The sequence below is a fragment of the Rhinopithecus bieti genome, unplaced genomic scaffold (assembly GCF_001698545.2).
Source record: "Rhinopithecus bieti isolate Rb0 unplaced genomic scaffold, ASM169854v2 scaffold_2469, whole genome shotgun sequence".
NCBI lineage: Eukaryota > Metazoa > Chordata > Mammalia > Primates > Cercopithecidae > Rhinopithecus > Rhinopithecus bieti.
The window spans coordinates 66,893-84,620 of record NW_016803682.1 but is presented as its reverse complement, the minus strand read 5'-3'; the positions used below and the strand labels follow the sequence as shown (position 1 = coordinate 84,620).

Genomic DNA, 17,728 nt, shown 5'->3' with positions numbered 1-17,728 from the left:
TTCACCATGTTAGCCATGATGGTCTCGATCTCCTGACCTCGTGATCCGCCCATCTCGGCCTCCCAAAGTGCTGGGATTACAGGTTTGAGCCACCGCGCCCGGCCAGAAAAAATCTTAAAAGCAGTAGAGAGAAGGGACAGGTCACATACAAAGGGGGTGCCATAAGGATAACAGCAGAACCTTCAGCAGAAACGTTATAAGCCAAAAGAGGTTGAGGACCTATACTCAGCCAGCATTCTTTTTTTTTTTTTTTTTTTTGAGACAGAGTTTCGCCCTTGTCACCCAGGTTGGAGTGCAATGACACGATCTCAGCTCACTGCAACCTCTGCCTCCCAGGTTCAAGCAATTCTCCTGCCTCAGCCTCCCGAATAGCTGGGATTACTGTCGCCCATTACCACACCTGGCTAATTTTTGTATTTTTAGTAGAAATGGGGTTTCACCATGTTGGCCAGGCTGGTGTATTCGGCATTCTTAAAGAAAAAAATTCTAATCAAGAATTTCATATCCAACTAAGCTAAGCTTCATAAGGGAAGGAGAAATAAAATCATTTTCAGATAAGCAAATGTTAAGAGAATTTATTACCACCAGACTTGCCTTGCAAGAAGTCCTTAAGACAGTGCTAAACACGGCAACAAAAGACCATTACCTGGCCAGGCACGGTGGCTCATGCCTGTAATCCCAGCACTTTGGAAGGCCGAGGTAGGCAGATCACCCGAGGCCAAGAGTTTAAGACCAGCCTGGCCAACATGGCGAAACCCATCTCTACTAAAAATACAAAATTAGCCAGGTGTGATGGCATGTGCTTATAATCCCAGCTACTCAGGATGCTAAGGCAGAAGAATCGCTTGAACCCGGGAGGTGGAGGATGTAGTGAGCTACGATTGCGCCTTTGCACTCCAGCCTGAGCAACAAGAGCAAAACTCTGTCCCAAAAAAAAAAAAAAAAAAAAAAAAAAGCCATTATCTGACACCACAAAAAAGAAATTACATAGCCCACTGACACTATAAGCAACTATACAATCGAGCCTATAGAATAACCAGCTAACAACATGATGGCAAGATCAAATCTTCACATATCAATATTATAACTTGAATATAAACAGGCTTAATGCCCCATTTATGAGGGACAGAGTAGCACATTGGATAAAGAAGCAAGACCCAACTGTATGCTCTCATCAGGTGACCCATCTCAAATGCAATGACACTCATAGTCTCAAACTAAAGGCATAAGGAAAGATCTACCAAGCAAATGAAAAACAAAAAAGAACAGGGGTTCCTATTCTTATTTCAGACAAAACAGACTTTAAAACAATTATAATTTAAAAGGACAAAAAAGGGTGTGACAAAGTGATAAAGTGTTCAATTCAACAAGAAGATTAACTATTCTAAATGTATATGCATCCAACACTGGAGCATCCAGACTCAGAAAATAAGTTCTTAGAGCCTACAAAAGAAATACTTAGAGAAATACAAAATTATAGTGGAGATTTCAACACCCCACTAAAGGTGTTTTAAAGGCAGAAAACTAACAAAGATATTCTGAAACTAAACTCAACACTTGACCAAATGAACCTAACAGATATCTATAGAACGCTGCACTTAACAACAAGAAAATATACATTCTTTTCATCTGCATATGTATGGCACACACTCTAAGATCAACCATGCACTTGGCCATAAAGCAATTCTAAACAAAATTTTAAAAATCATACCAATCAGACCACAATGCACCAAGATCTCTCAAAATTATGCAATTACATGGAAATTAAACAGCCTGCTCCAGAATGACTTTTGAGTAAAGAATGAAATTAAGACAGAAAGCAAGAAATTCTTTGAAACTAATGAAAATAAGGAACAACATACCAGAATTTCTGGGACACAGGTAAAGCCGTGTTAAGAGGAAAGCTTATAGGGCAAAATGTCGATATCAAAAAGATATAAATATTTTAAATTAACATCACCCCTCGAAGAACTAGAAAAAGATATAAATATCTTAAATTAACAGCATCACACCTCGAAGAACTAGAAAAATAAGAGTAAGTGAAACCCCAAACTAGCACAAGACAAAAAACAACCAAAATTAGAGCTGAACTGAATGAAATAGAGACACGAAAATCCATATAAAAGATCAATGAAAACAAAAACTTGTTCTTTGAAAGAATAAATAAAATTGATACACTGCTAACAAGACTAACAAAGAAAAAAAAAGAACTTTCAAATAAACACAATCAGAAATGCCAAAGGGAAGAGAAATATTTTTTACAAAAAAATTCAAAGATGATTGTAAACACCTCTATGCACACAAACTAGAAAATCTAGAAGGAATGGATAAATTCTTGGAAACATAAACTCCCAATATTGAACCAGGAAGAAATTGAATACCTGAGAAGACCAATAATGAGTTCCAAAACTGAACCAGTAATTTTAAAAAAACCAACCAACAAGGAAGGTCCTGGAACAGAGAGATTCACAGCCAAATTCTACCAGATTAAGAGCTGGTACCAATTATATTGAAAATACTCCCAAAATTCTAGAAAAAGAGATGCCTCCCTAACTCATTTTACAAAGGCAGTGTTATTCTGATACCGAAACCTGGAAGAGACACAACAAAAATAGAAAACTTCAGGACAATATCCTTGATGAACATTGATGCAAAAATCCTCAACAAAATATTTACAAACCAAATCCAGCAGCACATCAAAAAGCTAATCCACCACAGTAACATAGGCTTATTTTCTAGGATGCAAGGCTGGTACAACATATGAAAATACATAAATATGGCCGGGCACGGTGGCTCACACCTGTAATCCCAGCACTTTGGGAGGCCCAGACATGTGGATCACCTGAGGTCAAGTGTTCAAGACCAGCCTGACCAACATGGCGAAACCCCATCTCTACTAAAAATACAAAAGTTAGCCAGGCATGGTGGCGAGCAGCTATAATCCCAGCAACTCAGGAGGCTAAGGCAAGAGAATCACTTGAACCTGGGGACAGAGGTTGTAGTGAGCTGAGATTGTACCACTGTACTCCAGCCTAGGTGACAAAGCGAGACTCTGTCTCAAAAGAAAAAAAAGAAAAAAAAAAAAAAAAAACACCTTGAATAAACTAGGCATCAAAGGAACACAATTCAAAATAATAAAAGCCTTCTATGACAGCCCCATAACCAACATCATAATGAACGGGCAAAAGCTAGAAACATTCCCCGTGAACCAGACAAGACAAGGATGTACACACTCACCATTGTTATTCAACATAGTACTGGAAGTTTTAACCAAAGCAATCAGGCAAGAGAAAGACATAAAAAGCATCCAAATACAAGAGAGGAAGTCAAACTGTTTCTCTTCACAAATGGCAGGATTCTATACCCAGAAAACTCCATAGTCTCTGCCCAAAGGCTCCTAGAACTGATAAACAACTTCAGTAAAGTTTCTGAATGCAAAATCAATGTACTAAAATGAGGAGCACTTCTCTACAACAATAACATCTTAGCTGACAGCCAAATCAAGAGTGCAATCCCATTCACAATTGCCACAAAAAGAATGAAATACATAGACATACAGCTAACTAGGAAGGTGAAGGACCTCTACAATGAGAATTAAAAACACTGCTGAAAGAAATCGTAGTTGAAGGCCAGGTACAGTGGCTGATGCCCATAATCCCAGCACTTTAGGAGGCAGAGGCAGGAGGACTGCTTGAGCTCAGGAGTTCAAGACCAGCATGAGCAACATGGCAAGACTCCATCTCTACCAAAAATCTAAAAAATTAGCCATGTATGGTAGTGCATGCCTATAGTCCCAGCTACTCAGGAGACAGGTGGGAGGATCGCTTAAGCCCAGGAGTTCAAGGTTGCAGTGAACTACAATTGTGGCACTGCACTCCAGCCTGGTCAACAGGGTAAGACCTTGTCTCAAGAAAAAAAAAAAAAGAAAGAAAGAAAAGAAAGAAAGAAATCATAGTTGGCACAAACAAATGGAAAAACAGTTTGTGCTCATGAATAGAAAGAATCAGTATTGTTAAAATGGCCACACTGCTCAAAGAAATTTAGAGATTAAATGTTATTCCTACAAAACTACCAATGTCATTTTTCACAGAATTAGTAAAAACTATTGTAATATTTATATGGAGCCAAAAACAGCCTGAATAGCCAAAGCAATCCTAAACAAAAAAACAAAGCTGATGGCATCACACTACCAGACTTCAAACTATACCACAAAGCTACAGTAACCAAAAGATCATGGTGCTAGCACAAAAAATAGACACATCGACCAATGGAATCAAATAGAGAAGCCAGGAGTAAAGCTGCATGTCTACAATCATCTCACCTTTGACAAAGATGACAATAACAATAAATGGGGAAAGGACTCCCTACTCAATGAATGATGCTGGGGAAAACTGGCTAGCCATAGGCAGAAAATTAAAACTGAACCCGTTTCTTTCACCATATACAAAAATCAACTTGAGATGATTGAAATACTTAAGTGTAAAACCTCACATTATAAAAACTCTAGAAGAAAACCTAGGAACTACCATTCTGGACATCAGTCTTAGCAAAGATTTTGTAACAAAGACCCTAAAAGCAATTGCAACTAAAACAAAAATTGACAACTGGGACCTAATTAAACTAAAGAGCTTCTGCACAGCAAAATAAACTATTAACAGAATAAATAGACAACCTACAGAATAGGAAAAAATATTTGCAAACTATGCATCTGACAGAGTTATAATATCTATAAGAATCTATAAGAAATCTTAAACAAATCAACAAGCAAAAAACAAACAACTCCATTTAAAAATCGGGAAAAATAACATAGATATAGTTTGAATATTTGTCCCCTCTCAAATCTCATGTTGAAGTTTAATCTCCATTGCTGGAGGTGAGGCTGGTGAGAGTTGTTTGGGTAACGGATCCCTGATGGTGTAGTGTTGTCTTTGCAATGGTGAGTGAGCTGTCACAGTATCTGGTTGTTTAAAAGCGTGTGGCACCTCCTTCCACTCTCTCTCTTGCTCCTGCTTTCACCACATGATGTTCCTCCTCCCCTTTCACCTCCCACCATGATTATAAACTTCCTGATGCCTCCCTAGGAGCCAAGTTAATGCTGGCATCATGCTTACTATAAAGTCTGAAAAGTCATGAGCCAATTAAACGTCTTTTCTAATAAATTACCCAGCCTCAGATATTTCTTAATAGCGATGCAAGAACAGCCTAACAGAGAAAATTGGTAACTATGAGTGGGGCATTGCTATAAAGATATCAGAAAATGTGCAAGCGACTTGGCAACTGGGTAACAGGTAAAGGATGCAAGAATTTGGAAGGCTCAGAAGACAGAAAGATAAGATCAAGTCTGAAATTTCTTAGAGACTGGNGAAGCCAAGGCGGGCAGATCACTTGAGGTCAGGAGTACGAGACCAGCCTGGCCAATGTGGCGAAACCCCATCTCTACTAAAATACAAAAGTTAGCCAGGCATGGTGGCGAGCAGCTATAATCCCAGCAACTCAGGAGGCTAAGGCAAGAGAATCACTTGAACCTGGGGACAGAGGTTGTAGTGAGCTGAGATTGTACCACTGTACTCCAGCCTAGGTGACAAAGCGAGACTCTGTCTCAAAAGAAAAAAAAGAAAAAAAAAAAAAAAAAAAAAAAAAAAAAAAAAAAAAAAACACCTTGAATAAACTAGGCATCAAAGGAACACAATTCAAAATAATAAAAGCCTTCTATGACAGCCCCATAACCAACATCATAATGAACGGGCAAAAGCTAGAAACATTCCCCGTGAACCAGACAAGACAAGGATGTACACACTCACCATTGTTATTCAACATAGTACTGGAAGTTTTAACCAAAGCAATCAGGCAAGAGAAAGACATAAAAGCATCCAAATACAAGAGAGGAAGTCAAACTGTTTCTCTTCACAAATGGCAGGATTCTATACCCAGAAAACTCCATAGTCTCTGCCCAAAGGCTCCTAGAACTGATAAACAACTTCAGTAAAGTTTCTGAATGCAAAATCAATGTACTAAAATGAGGAGCACTTCTCTACAACAATAACATCTTAGCTGACAGCCAAATCAAGAGTGCAATCCCATTCACAATTGCCACAAAAGAATGAAATACATAGACATACAGCTAACTAGGAAGGTGAAGGACCTCTACAATGAGAATTAAAACACTGCTGAAAGAAATCGTAGTTGAAGGCCAGGTACAGTGGCTGATGCCCATAATCCCAGCACTTTAGGAGGCAGAGGCAGGAGGACTGCTTGAGCTCAGGAGTTCAAGACCAGCATGAGCAACATGGCAAGACTCCATCTCTACCAAAATCTAAAAAATTAGCCATGTATGGTAGTGCATGCCTATAGTCCCAGCTACTCAGGAGACAGGTGGGAGGATCGCTTAAGCCCAGGAGTTCAAGGTTGCAGTGAACTACAATTGTGGCACTGCACTCCAGCCTGGTCAACAGGGTAAGACCTTGTCTCAAGAAAAAAAAAAAAAGAAAGAAAGAAAAGAAAGAAAGAAATCATAGTTGGCACAAACAAATGGAAAACAGTTTGTGCTCATGAATAGAAAGAATCAGTATTGTTAAAATGGCCACACTGCTCAAAGAAATTTAGAGATTAAATGTTATTCCTACAAAACTACCAATGTCATTTTCACAGAATTAGTAAAACTATTGTAATATTTATATGGAGCCAAAACAGCCTGAATAGCCAAAGCAATCCTAAACAAAAAAACAAAGCTGATGGCATCACACTACCAGACTTCAAACTATACCACAAAGCTATAGTAACCAAAAGATCATGGTGCTAGCACAAAAAATAGACACATCGACCAATGGAATCAAATAGAGAAGCCAGGAGTAAAGCTGCATGTCTACAATCATCTCACCTTTGACAAAGATGACAATAACAATAAATGGGGAAAGGACTCCCTACTCAATGAATGATGCTGGGGAAAACTGGCTAGCCATAGGCAGAAAATTAAAACTGAACCCGTTTCTTTCACCATATACAAAATCAACTTGAGATGATTGAAATACTTAAGTGTAAAACCTCACATTATAAAACTCTAGAAGAAAACCTAGGAACTACCATTCTGGACATCAGTCTTAGCAAAGATTTTGTAACAAAGACCCTAAAAGCAATTGCAACTAAAACAAAATTGACAACTGGGACCTAATTAAACTAAAGAGCTTCTGCACAGCAAAATAAACTATTAACAGAATAAATAGACAACCTACAGAATAGGAAAAAATATTTGCAAACTATGCATCTGACAGAGTTATAATATCTATAAGAATCTATAAGAAATCTTAAACAAATCAACAAGCAAAAAACAAACAACTCCATTTAAAATCGGGAAAATAACATAGATATAGTTTGAATATTTGTCCCCTCTCAAATCTCATGTTGAAGTTTAATCTCCATTGCTGGAGGTGAGGCTGGTGAGAGTTGTTTGGGTAACGGATCCCTGATGGTGTAGTGTTGTCTTTGCAATGGTGAGTGAGCTGTCACAGTATCTGGTTGTTTAAAAGCGTGTGGCACCTCCTTCCACTCTCTCTCTTGCTCCTGCTTTCACCACATGATGTTCCTCCTCCCCTTTCACCTCCCACCATGATTATAAACTTCCTGATGCCTCCCTAGGAGCCAAGTTAATGCTGGCATCATGCTTACTATAAAGTCTGAAAAGTCATGAGCCAATTAAACGTCTTTTCTAATAAATTACCCAGCCTCAGATATTTCTTAATAGCGATGCAAGAACAGCCTAACAGAGAAAATTGGTAACTATGAGTGGGGCATTGCTATAAAGATATCAGAAAATGTGCAAGCGACTTGGCAACTGGGTAACAGGTAAAGGATGCAAGAATTTGGAAGGCTCAGAAGACAGAAAGATAAGATCAAGTCTGAAATTTCTTAGAGACTGGTTAAATGGTTGTGACCAAAATGCTGATAGTTATATCGACAGTGAAATCCAGGCTGATGAAGTGGAAAGTCTTATCTCAAATGAGACTATGGACTTCAGACTTTTTTTTTTTCCCGAGATGAAATCTCTCTGTGTCACACAGACTGGAGTGCAGTGTTGCAATCATGGCTCACTGCAACCTCAGCCTCCCAAGCTCAATCAATCTTCCCAACTCAACCTCCCAAATAGTTGGAACTATAGGCGTATGCCACAAAGCCTCGCTAATTTTTTTTAATTTTTTTGTAGAGATGCAGTTTTGCCACATTACCCAGACTGGTCTCAAACTCCTGGGCTCAAGAAATCCACCCACCTTGACCTTCCAAATGCTGGGATTATAGGTGTGAGCCACTGCATCTGGCCAACTTTGAACTTTTGAGTTAAAGCTGAAATTAGTTAAGACTTTGGAGGACTGTTAGGAAGGCATAGTTGTATTTTGCAATGTGAGAAGACATGAGATTTGGGAGCGGCCAGGAGCAGAATGATATAATTTGGATATTTGTCCCCATCCAAATCTCCTGTTGTGTTGTCATCCCCAATGCTGAAGGTAGGACCTGGTGGGAGGTGTTCAGGTCATGGGAGCCGGTCAGGAGAGCCGATCACTCACGGCTTGGAGCTATCTTTGCAATAGTGAGTAAGCTCTTGTGAGATCTGATTGCTTGAAAGTGTATGGCACCTCTCCTACCACTCTATCCCTCTTGCTCCTGATTTCACCATGTGATGTACCTGCTCCCTCCCATTTCACACTTCACCTTCTGCCATGATTGTAAGCTTCTGCCATGATTGTAAGCACCACGCTGCCCATAAAGCCAGCAGAATCGTGAACCAATTAACCTTTTTTCTTTATACATTATCTAACACTGGCTTTTTGTTTGCTTGGTTTGTTTATTTGTTTTTGGAGACAGGGTTTTGCTCTTTCACCCAAGCTGGAGTGCGGTAGGTGCACTGCAGCCTCAATGTCCTGGGTTCAAGCAATCCTCCTGCCTTACAACTTCCAAGTAGCTGGAACTACAGGCGCACACCACCACACTGGCTAATGTTTACATTTCTAGCAGAGACAGGATTTCACTATGTTGCCCAAGCTGCTCTTGAACTTCTGAGCTCTGCTGATCCACCTCCCTTGGCCTCCCAAAGTGCTGAGGTTACCGATATGAGCCACCATGCCAGGCTCAGGTATTTTTTTATAGCAGTGTAAGAACACCCTAATACAGACAGGAGCAGACATTTCCCAAAAGAAGACATACAAGCAGCCAACAAACATATGGACATCACTAATCAGGGAAATGGGAAATGAAAAACCACAAAAAGATATCATCTCAAACCAGTCAGGATGGCTATCATTAAAAAGTCAAAAAACAGCAGATGTTGTTGAGGTTGTGGAGAAAGGGGGATGCTTATACACTGCTGGTGGGAATGTAAATTAGGTCAGCCACTGTGGAAAGCAGTTTTGAGATTTCTCAAAGAAATTAAGACCGAACTACCATATGACCCAGCAATCCCATTACTGGGTATATTATACCGAAAGGAATACAAATCATTCTGCCATAAAGACACATGCATGCATATGTTCCTTGCAGCAATTTTCACAATAGTCATGGAATCAACCTAGATGTCCATCAACAGTGGACTGGATATAGAAAATGTGGTAAATATACACCATGGAATGCTATGGAGCCAGAAAGCTAAATGAAACCATGGTTTTTGCAGCAATATGGATGCAGCCACAGGCCATTATACTAGGCAAATGAACGCAGGAACAGAAAACCAAATACCTCATGTTCTCACTTATAAGTGGGAGCTAAACACTGAGTACATATGGACACAAAGAGAGGAACAATACATACTGGGGCTTACTTGAGGGCTGAGGGTGGGAGGAGTGTGAGAACAAAAAACTACCTATTGATTATTATGCTTACTACCTGCATGATGAAATAATTTGTACACCAAACCCCAGCAACACACAATTTACCCATGTAACAATCCTGCAGATGTAACCTCTGAACCTAAAATAAAAGTTGGAAGAAACAAATAAAGTAATTAATTAAGTAAAATAATATAAATTTAAAAGCATGATATAACAACAGCAACAACACAACAGAATAAATAAGAATTAGATGCCCAGGATATATCTGAATATAAGTCATCATACAAAGAAATAGAAAAAGTTTCAACTTGATTGAGAAAAGGCAATCAGCAGGTACCAACACTGAGATAACACAAATGTTGAAATTATTTGACAAAGATTTTAAAGCAGCCATCATAAATGCATCTCAATGAGCAATTACCATCATGTTTAAAACAAAGGAAAAGAAATAGGAAGTGTCAACAAAGAAATAGTAAATATAAAAAGAAGAATCAACGAAAACCCCTGGAACTAAAAAATATGATAAGCAAAATTCAAAACTCACTGAACAGGCTTAACATAAGAATAGAGAACACAGATAAAAGGATCAGTAAACTTGAAGATAAATTGATAGGAATTACCCAATCTGAACAACAGAGAGAAACTAGGGTGGAAAAAAATAAATAAACAGAAGCTTAGGAAACTCTGGGACTATAATAAAAGAGTAAACATTGCTATGGTTAGAGTTTCAGAAGGAAAGAAGAAAGAAGGTAGGACTGAAAGAGTATTTTAAGAAATAATGACTGAAAATTTATCAAACTTGACAAAGAATATAAATCTACATATTCAAAAAGCTGAGCAAACCTCAAACAAGATAAGCCCAAAGAAATCCATGCCAAGATACGTAATCAAACTTCTGAAAACTAAAGACAAAGAAAAACTCTTGAACACAGAAAAAGAGAAATGACACTTCATCTATTGGAAGAAAATAATTCTAATAGCAGCGCATTCCTTGCAGAAATCACAGAGGCAATGATTTCAATGCTGAAAGAAAAGAACTGTCAGTGCCAAATTGTGCTTCAGTAATGAAGAAGAAATAAAGACTTTTAGAGACAAAGAAAATCTAAGAGAATTTTTCATCAGCATACCTATACTAAAAGAGTGGCTAAAGGAAGTTCCTAAAACAGAAATGATTTTTTTAAAAAAAAGGAATCAGGAAAGAGGAAAGAACAAATCTACAGGTAAATAGCCTTTCCTTTTCCTCTTATGTTTTCTAAATCACATTGGACAGTCGAAGCAAAACATTGTCTTCTGTGGTTCTCAAAATACAAAGCAAATATTTAATATTTATATTTATTAATATTTAATGTTTATGTGTATTAATGTTTAATATTAATAAGGGAAAAGCAAAGGGATTTAAGGGGAAGTAAGTTTTCTATTCTACACTTCCACCAAAACTAGTAAATTTTCAATACACGTAGACAGTGATAAGTTATGTATGTATANAAATACACATTTATATATATATATACATATATATATAAAACTTAGAGGAACCACTAAAATTTTCTACACAAAAAAGCCAAAAGTACCAATAGATGATCCAAAATTAAATTCTGTTTAAAAAGCTACCATTACTCTATTTATATAACATTTTGAAAATTGAAAAATTATAGAGATGGAGAATAAATTAGTGTTTGCCAGATGTTAGGGATAGTAGGAGGAGGGAAAGAGGTAGATCTTTGTGGTGATAGAATAGTTTTTCATCTTAACTGTAGTGGTGGTTACACAAATCTACAGATGTGATAAAATGCCATAGAATTAGACACATACTTTGTACCACTGTCAGTTTCACAGATCTTATATTGAACTATAGTTATGTGAGATGTAATCATTGAAGAAAACTGGGTGAGACGTTGTGACTCCTCTGTACTATCTTTGCAATTTCCTGTAAATATGTAATTATTTCAAAGAAAAGTAAACAAAAAACTATGCAACATACTAATGGGCAAAACTGTTTACCTGGCATGCATCTCTTTTTCCTTTTAAGGAGCCAGCACATAACATTCTAGGAGTTATGGCGCCATGGTAAGCTTGAGGTTCATTGCAAGTTGTAGTGTCTATGAGAGTCACCTGTGCTTGTCGAAGATGATTTTGACTGCTACCTAAAAGAAGAAAAAAAAAGGCTTTGTAGACATACATATATTTTATAAACCAGAAGAAAATGTTTCGTGATCAAAAACAAGATGGTGATACAGGCCGGGCACGGTGACTAACGCCAGTAATCCCAGCACTTTGAGAGGTCAAGGTTGGAGGATCGCTTGAGGCCAGGAGTTCGAGACCAGCCTGGCCAACATGGTGAAATCCCATCTCTACTAAAAGTACAAAAATCAGTTGGGGTGTGGTGGCGTGCACCTGTAATCCCAGCTACTCAGGAGGCTGAGCAGGTGAATCTCTTGAAGCTGAGAGGCAGAGGTTGCCGTGAGCCAAGATCGCACCACTGAACCCCAGCCTGGGGGACAGAGAGAAACCCTGTCCCAAAAAAAAGGGGAGTACCAGGAGGGGTGGCTTATGCCTGTAATCCCAGCACTTTCGGAGGCCGAGGAGGGCGGATCACCTGAGCTCAAAAGTTTGAGACCAGCCTGGCCAACATGGTGAAACCCTGTCTCTACTAAAAATACAAAAATTAGTTGGGCGCCCGTAGTCCCAACCATTCAGGAGACTGAGGCAGAAGAATCGCTTGAATGTGGGAGGCGGAGGTTGCAGTGAGCCAAGATCACACCATTGCACTTCAGCCTGGACGACAACAATGAGACTCTGTCTCAAAAAAAAAAAAAAAAGATAGTGATACAGAATCTTAGAATACACATGATACACATGTTTAGAACAGTAATATTTGGGAAGATAACTTGTTCCTAACTATTTTCAGTAAAATGTTGGGTGCCTGGGAAAGAACCACAAGTTATCTAAATAATGTCCACTCCATTGTTAAGATTAGGAGGAAATTTCAGTAGGGGACAATGGTGGCTTTATGATTCTCCAATCTTCAGAATTGGGTATATTATTGATTGCTAATCTCTAAAGTGGTTAATTCTCTAAAGAAAAGTTCATGGCTAGGAGACATATTTGCTTTTTCAGACATCTTAGCAGTACTATGACGGTAGCATATAGTAGTAGCAATTTACTTGATATTAACTTAGGCAGGAAGGAATTTGTGTGTGTCTTCCAAGTTATTTACTTCACTTTTAGGGCCTGACTTGGTTCAGGTCATATGACCACACAATTAACATATTTTGGCATAATGGCATTTCATTCTTTAAATGCCATAAAATACCAATTTAACTTTAAGTTTCTCTTCAGATGCTCACCATCATTTTTCAGTGCTCCAAATCCTGTCACAAACATCACATCACCTGGGTGAAACTCATAGGATGCATCAGGGAGACAAACTCTATGTACTGCATTTGTGTAGGGAACAGGGCTAGAAAGCTCTGCAAGTGAAATATCATAGTCATGTGATGGGTATTTGTATTTTTCATGGACAATTATTCTCCGGAGACCATGTTTCATTTTCGAAGGTGTTATTGTTACTCCAAAGGAAGCAGTCCATCTGGCAGGGTTCTTATATCTGGGGAGAAGAAAATGAAGAATAAATTTCTTTTTGCCATGCTACCAGTCTAATAATTTATATTGAATAATTCAGTCTACTGGTGTAGATTTTCTTTTTCTTTTTATAGTTTTGATGTACAGAACTCTTTCCAATTTGAGAATAAGACTCAAGGGTCTGACCAGGTGAAAAAGCCACCATTTCCTATAATATACATGCCACTCCATATGCCAAGTCATCCACTCCAAATGCTAGGGCTTTTTGATATTTCTGAATATTAATGACTCCAAGGGACCTATGGAAAGTACCCTGTACAGAATAAGAAAAATTAATATATTCTATGTGCCTCATGTACCCCACCCAGAAATATATACATTTCTCTGAAAACCAAAAAGTCCACACAATAATTTAACAAAGTATTACTATTTTATATACTATAGACATTTTGACAATAGATTGAAGGGTCCTCCATTTCTTGCAATATAATAAGTCAATCTATTCATCTGTACAACTTGCTACGTCCAAATTCTTCACATCTTTATTATATAATTCTTCATATTTAATTCTTTTTCTTACCATGTGAAATTTCCACCTTAGGATCAAACCTACAACCTATCCAGACTCCATCTCTGATTGAGATACTCAGCAGAGAGATAGAGCACTCCTGTTTGACAGCAAATTCAAAGTTCAAAAATGACTTTAAAATTCCTGCTTTCTTTGAGAAATGATTGTGTATTTATCAAAAGATTATTTATTTACATATACTTTGACTCCATTTCCATTTCCAGACTTTAAAACCTCTTACTAATGTTTACAAATATTCCAGTCTTTTGTGATATACGCATTATTTTTAATTTATGATAAACTCAAATCTCCCAAAATTCATGAGATATTTTCTTGCCAAAACCCAGTGCACTTTGTTCACTCCCAAACATCCTCAAAGTTCGAGACTTACGTTGTAAAACAGTGAGCAGCACTCACAAGCCATGTGGCATTAATTAAGGTTGCTCCACAGCGATGGCTCCCATCCCACTGCAGGCTAGCTTGCCAGGGCCATTCACCCTCTTCTACTTCTGTTCCACCAACAATCCTGAGACTCTGACCTAGAGATTTACTTTTTCGTGTTCCGCAGCCTGCAAAAGAGAGAGGGTGGGTGCATTGGTGGGTGTATTAATTAGCAGTTGTTTTAAGCATCAAATTGTGTTACTATGTTCCAAATTTCTTCTACTTTGTGCTCCAATAGTATCAAATATTTTCTCATGCTCTTACCTTTCTGTAAACTGTACTGTTTTATTTAGCTAACTCCTGTTCATTTTGTAAAATTTAAAGCAGTTGTTACCTCTCTAGGATACTTTCTCTAACTACCCTGTCTCCAATCTGGATTAGTTATTACTTTCTTGGTGCTTCCAAAATAATAATAGTAACAAACACATTCTGTGTGTGTGCTTATGTGTATAACAGACACCCTCTGTGTGTGTGCTTATGTGTATGTATACATATTGACATTGTTTATGACAGGGTTCCTCAACCTTGGCACCATTAACATATTGAACTGTTTAATTCTTTGTTGTAGGGGGCTGCCCTGTGCATCACAAGATCTTGGCCTATGTATACTAGATGCCGGTAGCCCTCTCCCTATATTCACGACAAAAATGCCACAGTGGGTGGGGCATGATAGCTTGGCCAACAATATTTCCCTTGGTTGAGAAATGTTGTTTAAGAATGATGTGTTCATTAATTAGTCTCACGCATCTAGTCCCACTAGAGTATGAGGTGCTTTAGGTAGAGGTTATATCTTATCCATTTTGAATCCCTGTTGTCTAACACAGTGCTAGCACATGGTATGTTCCCAATAAATATTGGTGGCTAGAGTATATGCTATTTAGGTAATGAGATTATCTTTTGGTTTTGTATTTAGTTAATTTTAGAAATTAACCAACTCTATGAGCTGGTGAGCAGCACATATTCTTCCACTTTTTAAGAGAAATGTAATGTGCAACAACCCCATAACTATTGAATGTATACTGTAAATCATGGTGGGGTACTTGGTTACAGGAGAAGAAAAGTGCTGGGCCTAGAGTCAGCACTTTTAAAATATAGGTGAAGATAATATCTATGTGTCTAAAGTAATTTTATTAAAATATACTCCATAATTTCCTGCACTTTCCATGACACAGGATTAATAACATCAAGAAGATTTTATCTAGGATATAGTGATAATAAGTCTCTGCCTCTAGCTGAAAAACACAACGTATAGATTTGTTTTATCTTATAGATATCTACAAATAGAACATTGATAAGTAAACATTTCTTGCCTCTTCTTTAACAGCTGTACAACTCACTTCCACTACACATCTGTCCCAGGCACCCATACCTCCACTCCAAAGTTATCTCAATTTTGCTATTCTTTACTAATAAAATGTGTCTCCGAGATATGATAAAGCACCATGAACTGTACACAAATTAATCAAACTTTATCTGTTCTGTCCCATGATATCAACATGAAGTAAACCTAAATGACCTATAATGTTAGCTTTTCTACCTTCAGGTAATGCTATTTTAATAAATATATTAAACTTACAATGGTTCAGATAGTTGTCTGTTTCTGTCTTGTTGATTTCTGAAACACATAGAAATGGTAAATAGAATAGGGTCAGCACATCAGAATTACACTATGCCTCTGAGTATTTTAAATACTAAAAGGCTGCCTAATTTTATTATAAAACAGTATTTCTGGATTATAAAGAAAGCGACATAGTTTGTCATAGACAAACTATGATCATCACATTGCAGAGAATGTGAATGGTGTGTTAAACGTTAACGTGGGTAAGAGTCACATAAGGAGCATATTTATAATGTAAACTCCTGTTCCCTTTCCCAGTAACTCTAATTCAGTAGTTTGTATTGAAGCCCAAGAATTTGGATTTTATACCAGTAAATAAGATGCAGGCAGTCCACAACCCCTCCATGGGAAACACTGCTCTAAACCACAGTATTGATTCCCCAAATGTAATAATACATTTATTAACCATTATTTCAGATTACATCATTAAGCTCATAAGCATAGCCCCATTTGTATAACGCACCTGAGTAGCATCTCTGTAAATGTGTACTCACTAACAGTTAAAAACAATGTTACCCCTTTTGAAGTCAAATTTGAAAAGACAGTCTGCCCTCGAATTGTCATTTAGCTCCAGCCAATGACTGCTTAGCTTGCTAACTTCTCACTAGTCAGTCTCAAACCCTATGCAAACACTAACCTAGCCAATAGATGTATAAAACTCTAAGCTCAAACTTCCTGACTCAGCAGAGTTCTAACGACCAAAACTATTCTTTGTACATGGAAGGATGGATGCTCTAAATGCAAAAATATTAGCGGGTTTTTTTCTTTAGTATTTAATAGTATGAATGAAGTGGAAATCTATATTCTAGAAAACCTTCTTTCTGACTTTATGTATTCTGGCTACTTGTGGGGAAAATGGCAAAAATGAGGAAGAATTTACAATTTAGCCTCAGTTAATATTAAAAGGACCACCTCTGATCTCTTTGTTTCAAATAACTTGTTCTCTATCTAAAGCTCTTCCTACAAAAATTTCAAGCTTTGTGTACTGACAGTACTGACAAGGCTGGCTTCATGTGTGACTTACACATCTGCACTGGGTCTCATATTCACAATGGCTTTGTGCTTGGTACAATGCTCTGCTGTTGCTCACTTGACATTCTTAATAATTTTATCTTGTAACTAGTGTTTTGAAAATGAGGTTCAATAGGATAATAGATCATAGTGTTGGCAGACAAGATATGTGCAATAAGTGTGTCCATGGTTTCTTCCCACCTCATTTGCATATATCATTCACAATTTCCTATGAAACCAGAATTCTAGTGAACCCACAATGCACAGAGGTTCAGCAAGACTCAAAGCAAACACAAGGTAAGTGGGCTATTCCTTCCATTAAGTAAGTGGAGGTGCACTGACATGCCTTGGAGGCCATGTTTTCTGTTTGAATCAAAACTTGCTTAAAACTCAGAGAAAAGACAAAAGCATTCTAATAAACACAGATGAACAACAGAGCCTGCCATATCCTTTCTTGCTTCTGTTACTTCTGTGTATTAGCCAACAGCTTTTGCTGAAAACTACAACTTAGAAAGAGAAAGATAGGGAAACCCAGATCTCCTTTTCCTTTTAGTCCTTCCTCACTCTTCAGTAAGCTGAAGGTAGAGTGTTGGTAGAATTTGCTCATCCTAACCAGGAAAATAAGAAGAGTCGAGACGGGCGGATCACGAGGTCAGGAGATCGAGACCATCCTGGCTAACACGGTGAAACCCCGTC

At 37.9% G+C, this 17,728-nt stretch overlaps 1 protein-coding gene across 2 annotated transcripts in view; it reads right to left on the bottom strand.

Moving 5' to 3' along the window:
- The window catches only part of LOC108514358 (transmembrane protease serine 11E), a 54,935-nt gene that overhangs the window by 10,242 nt on the left and 26,965 nt on the right, over positions 1-17,728 (bottom strand). The window contains exons 6-9 of one of the 2 annotated variants that reach the window (XM_017850542.1): positions 15,980-16,018; positions 14,354-14,531; positions 13,156-13,419; positions 11,814-11,952 (exon numbers count right to left, since the gene is read on the bottom strand). In XM_017850542.1, the coding sequence (XP_017706031.1) occupies positions 11,814-11,952; positions 13,156-13,419; positions 14,354-14,531; positions 15,980-16,018 (620 nt within the window). Of the gene's footprint in view, positions 1-11,813; positions 11,957-13,155; positions 13,420-14,353; positions 14,532-15,979; positions 16,019-17,728 lie in introns of both variants that reach the window. The other variant, XM_017850550.1, reaches the window with a different exon arrangement.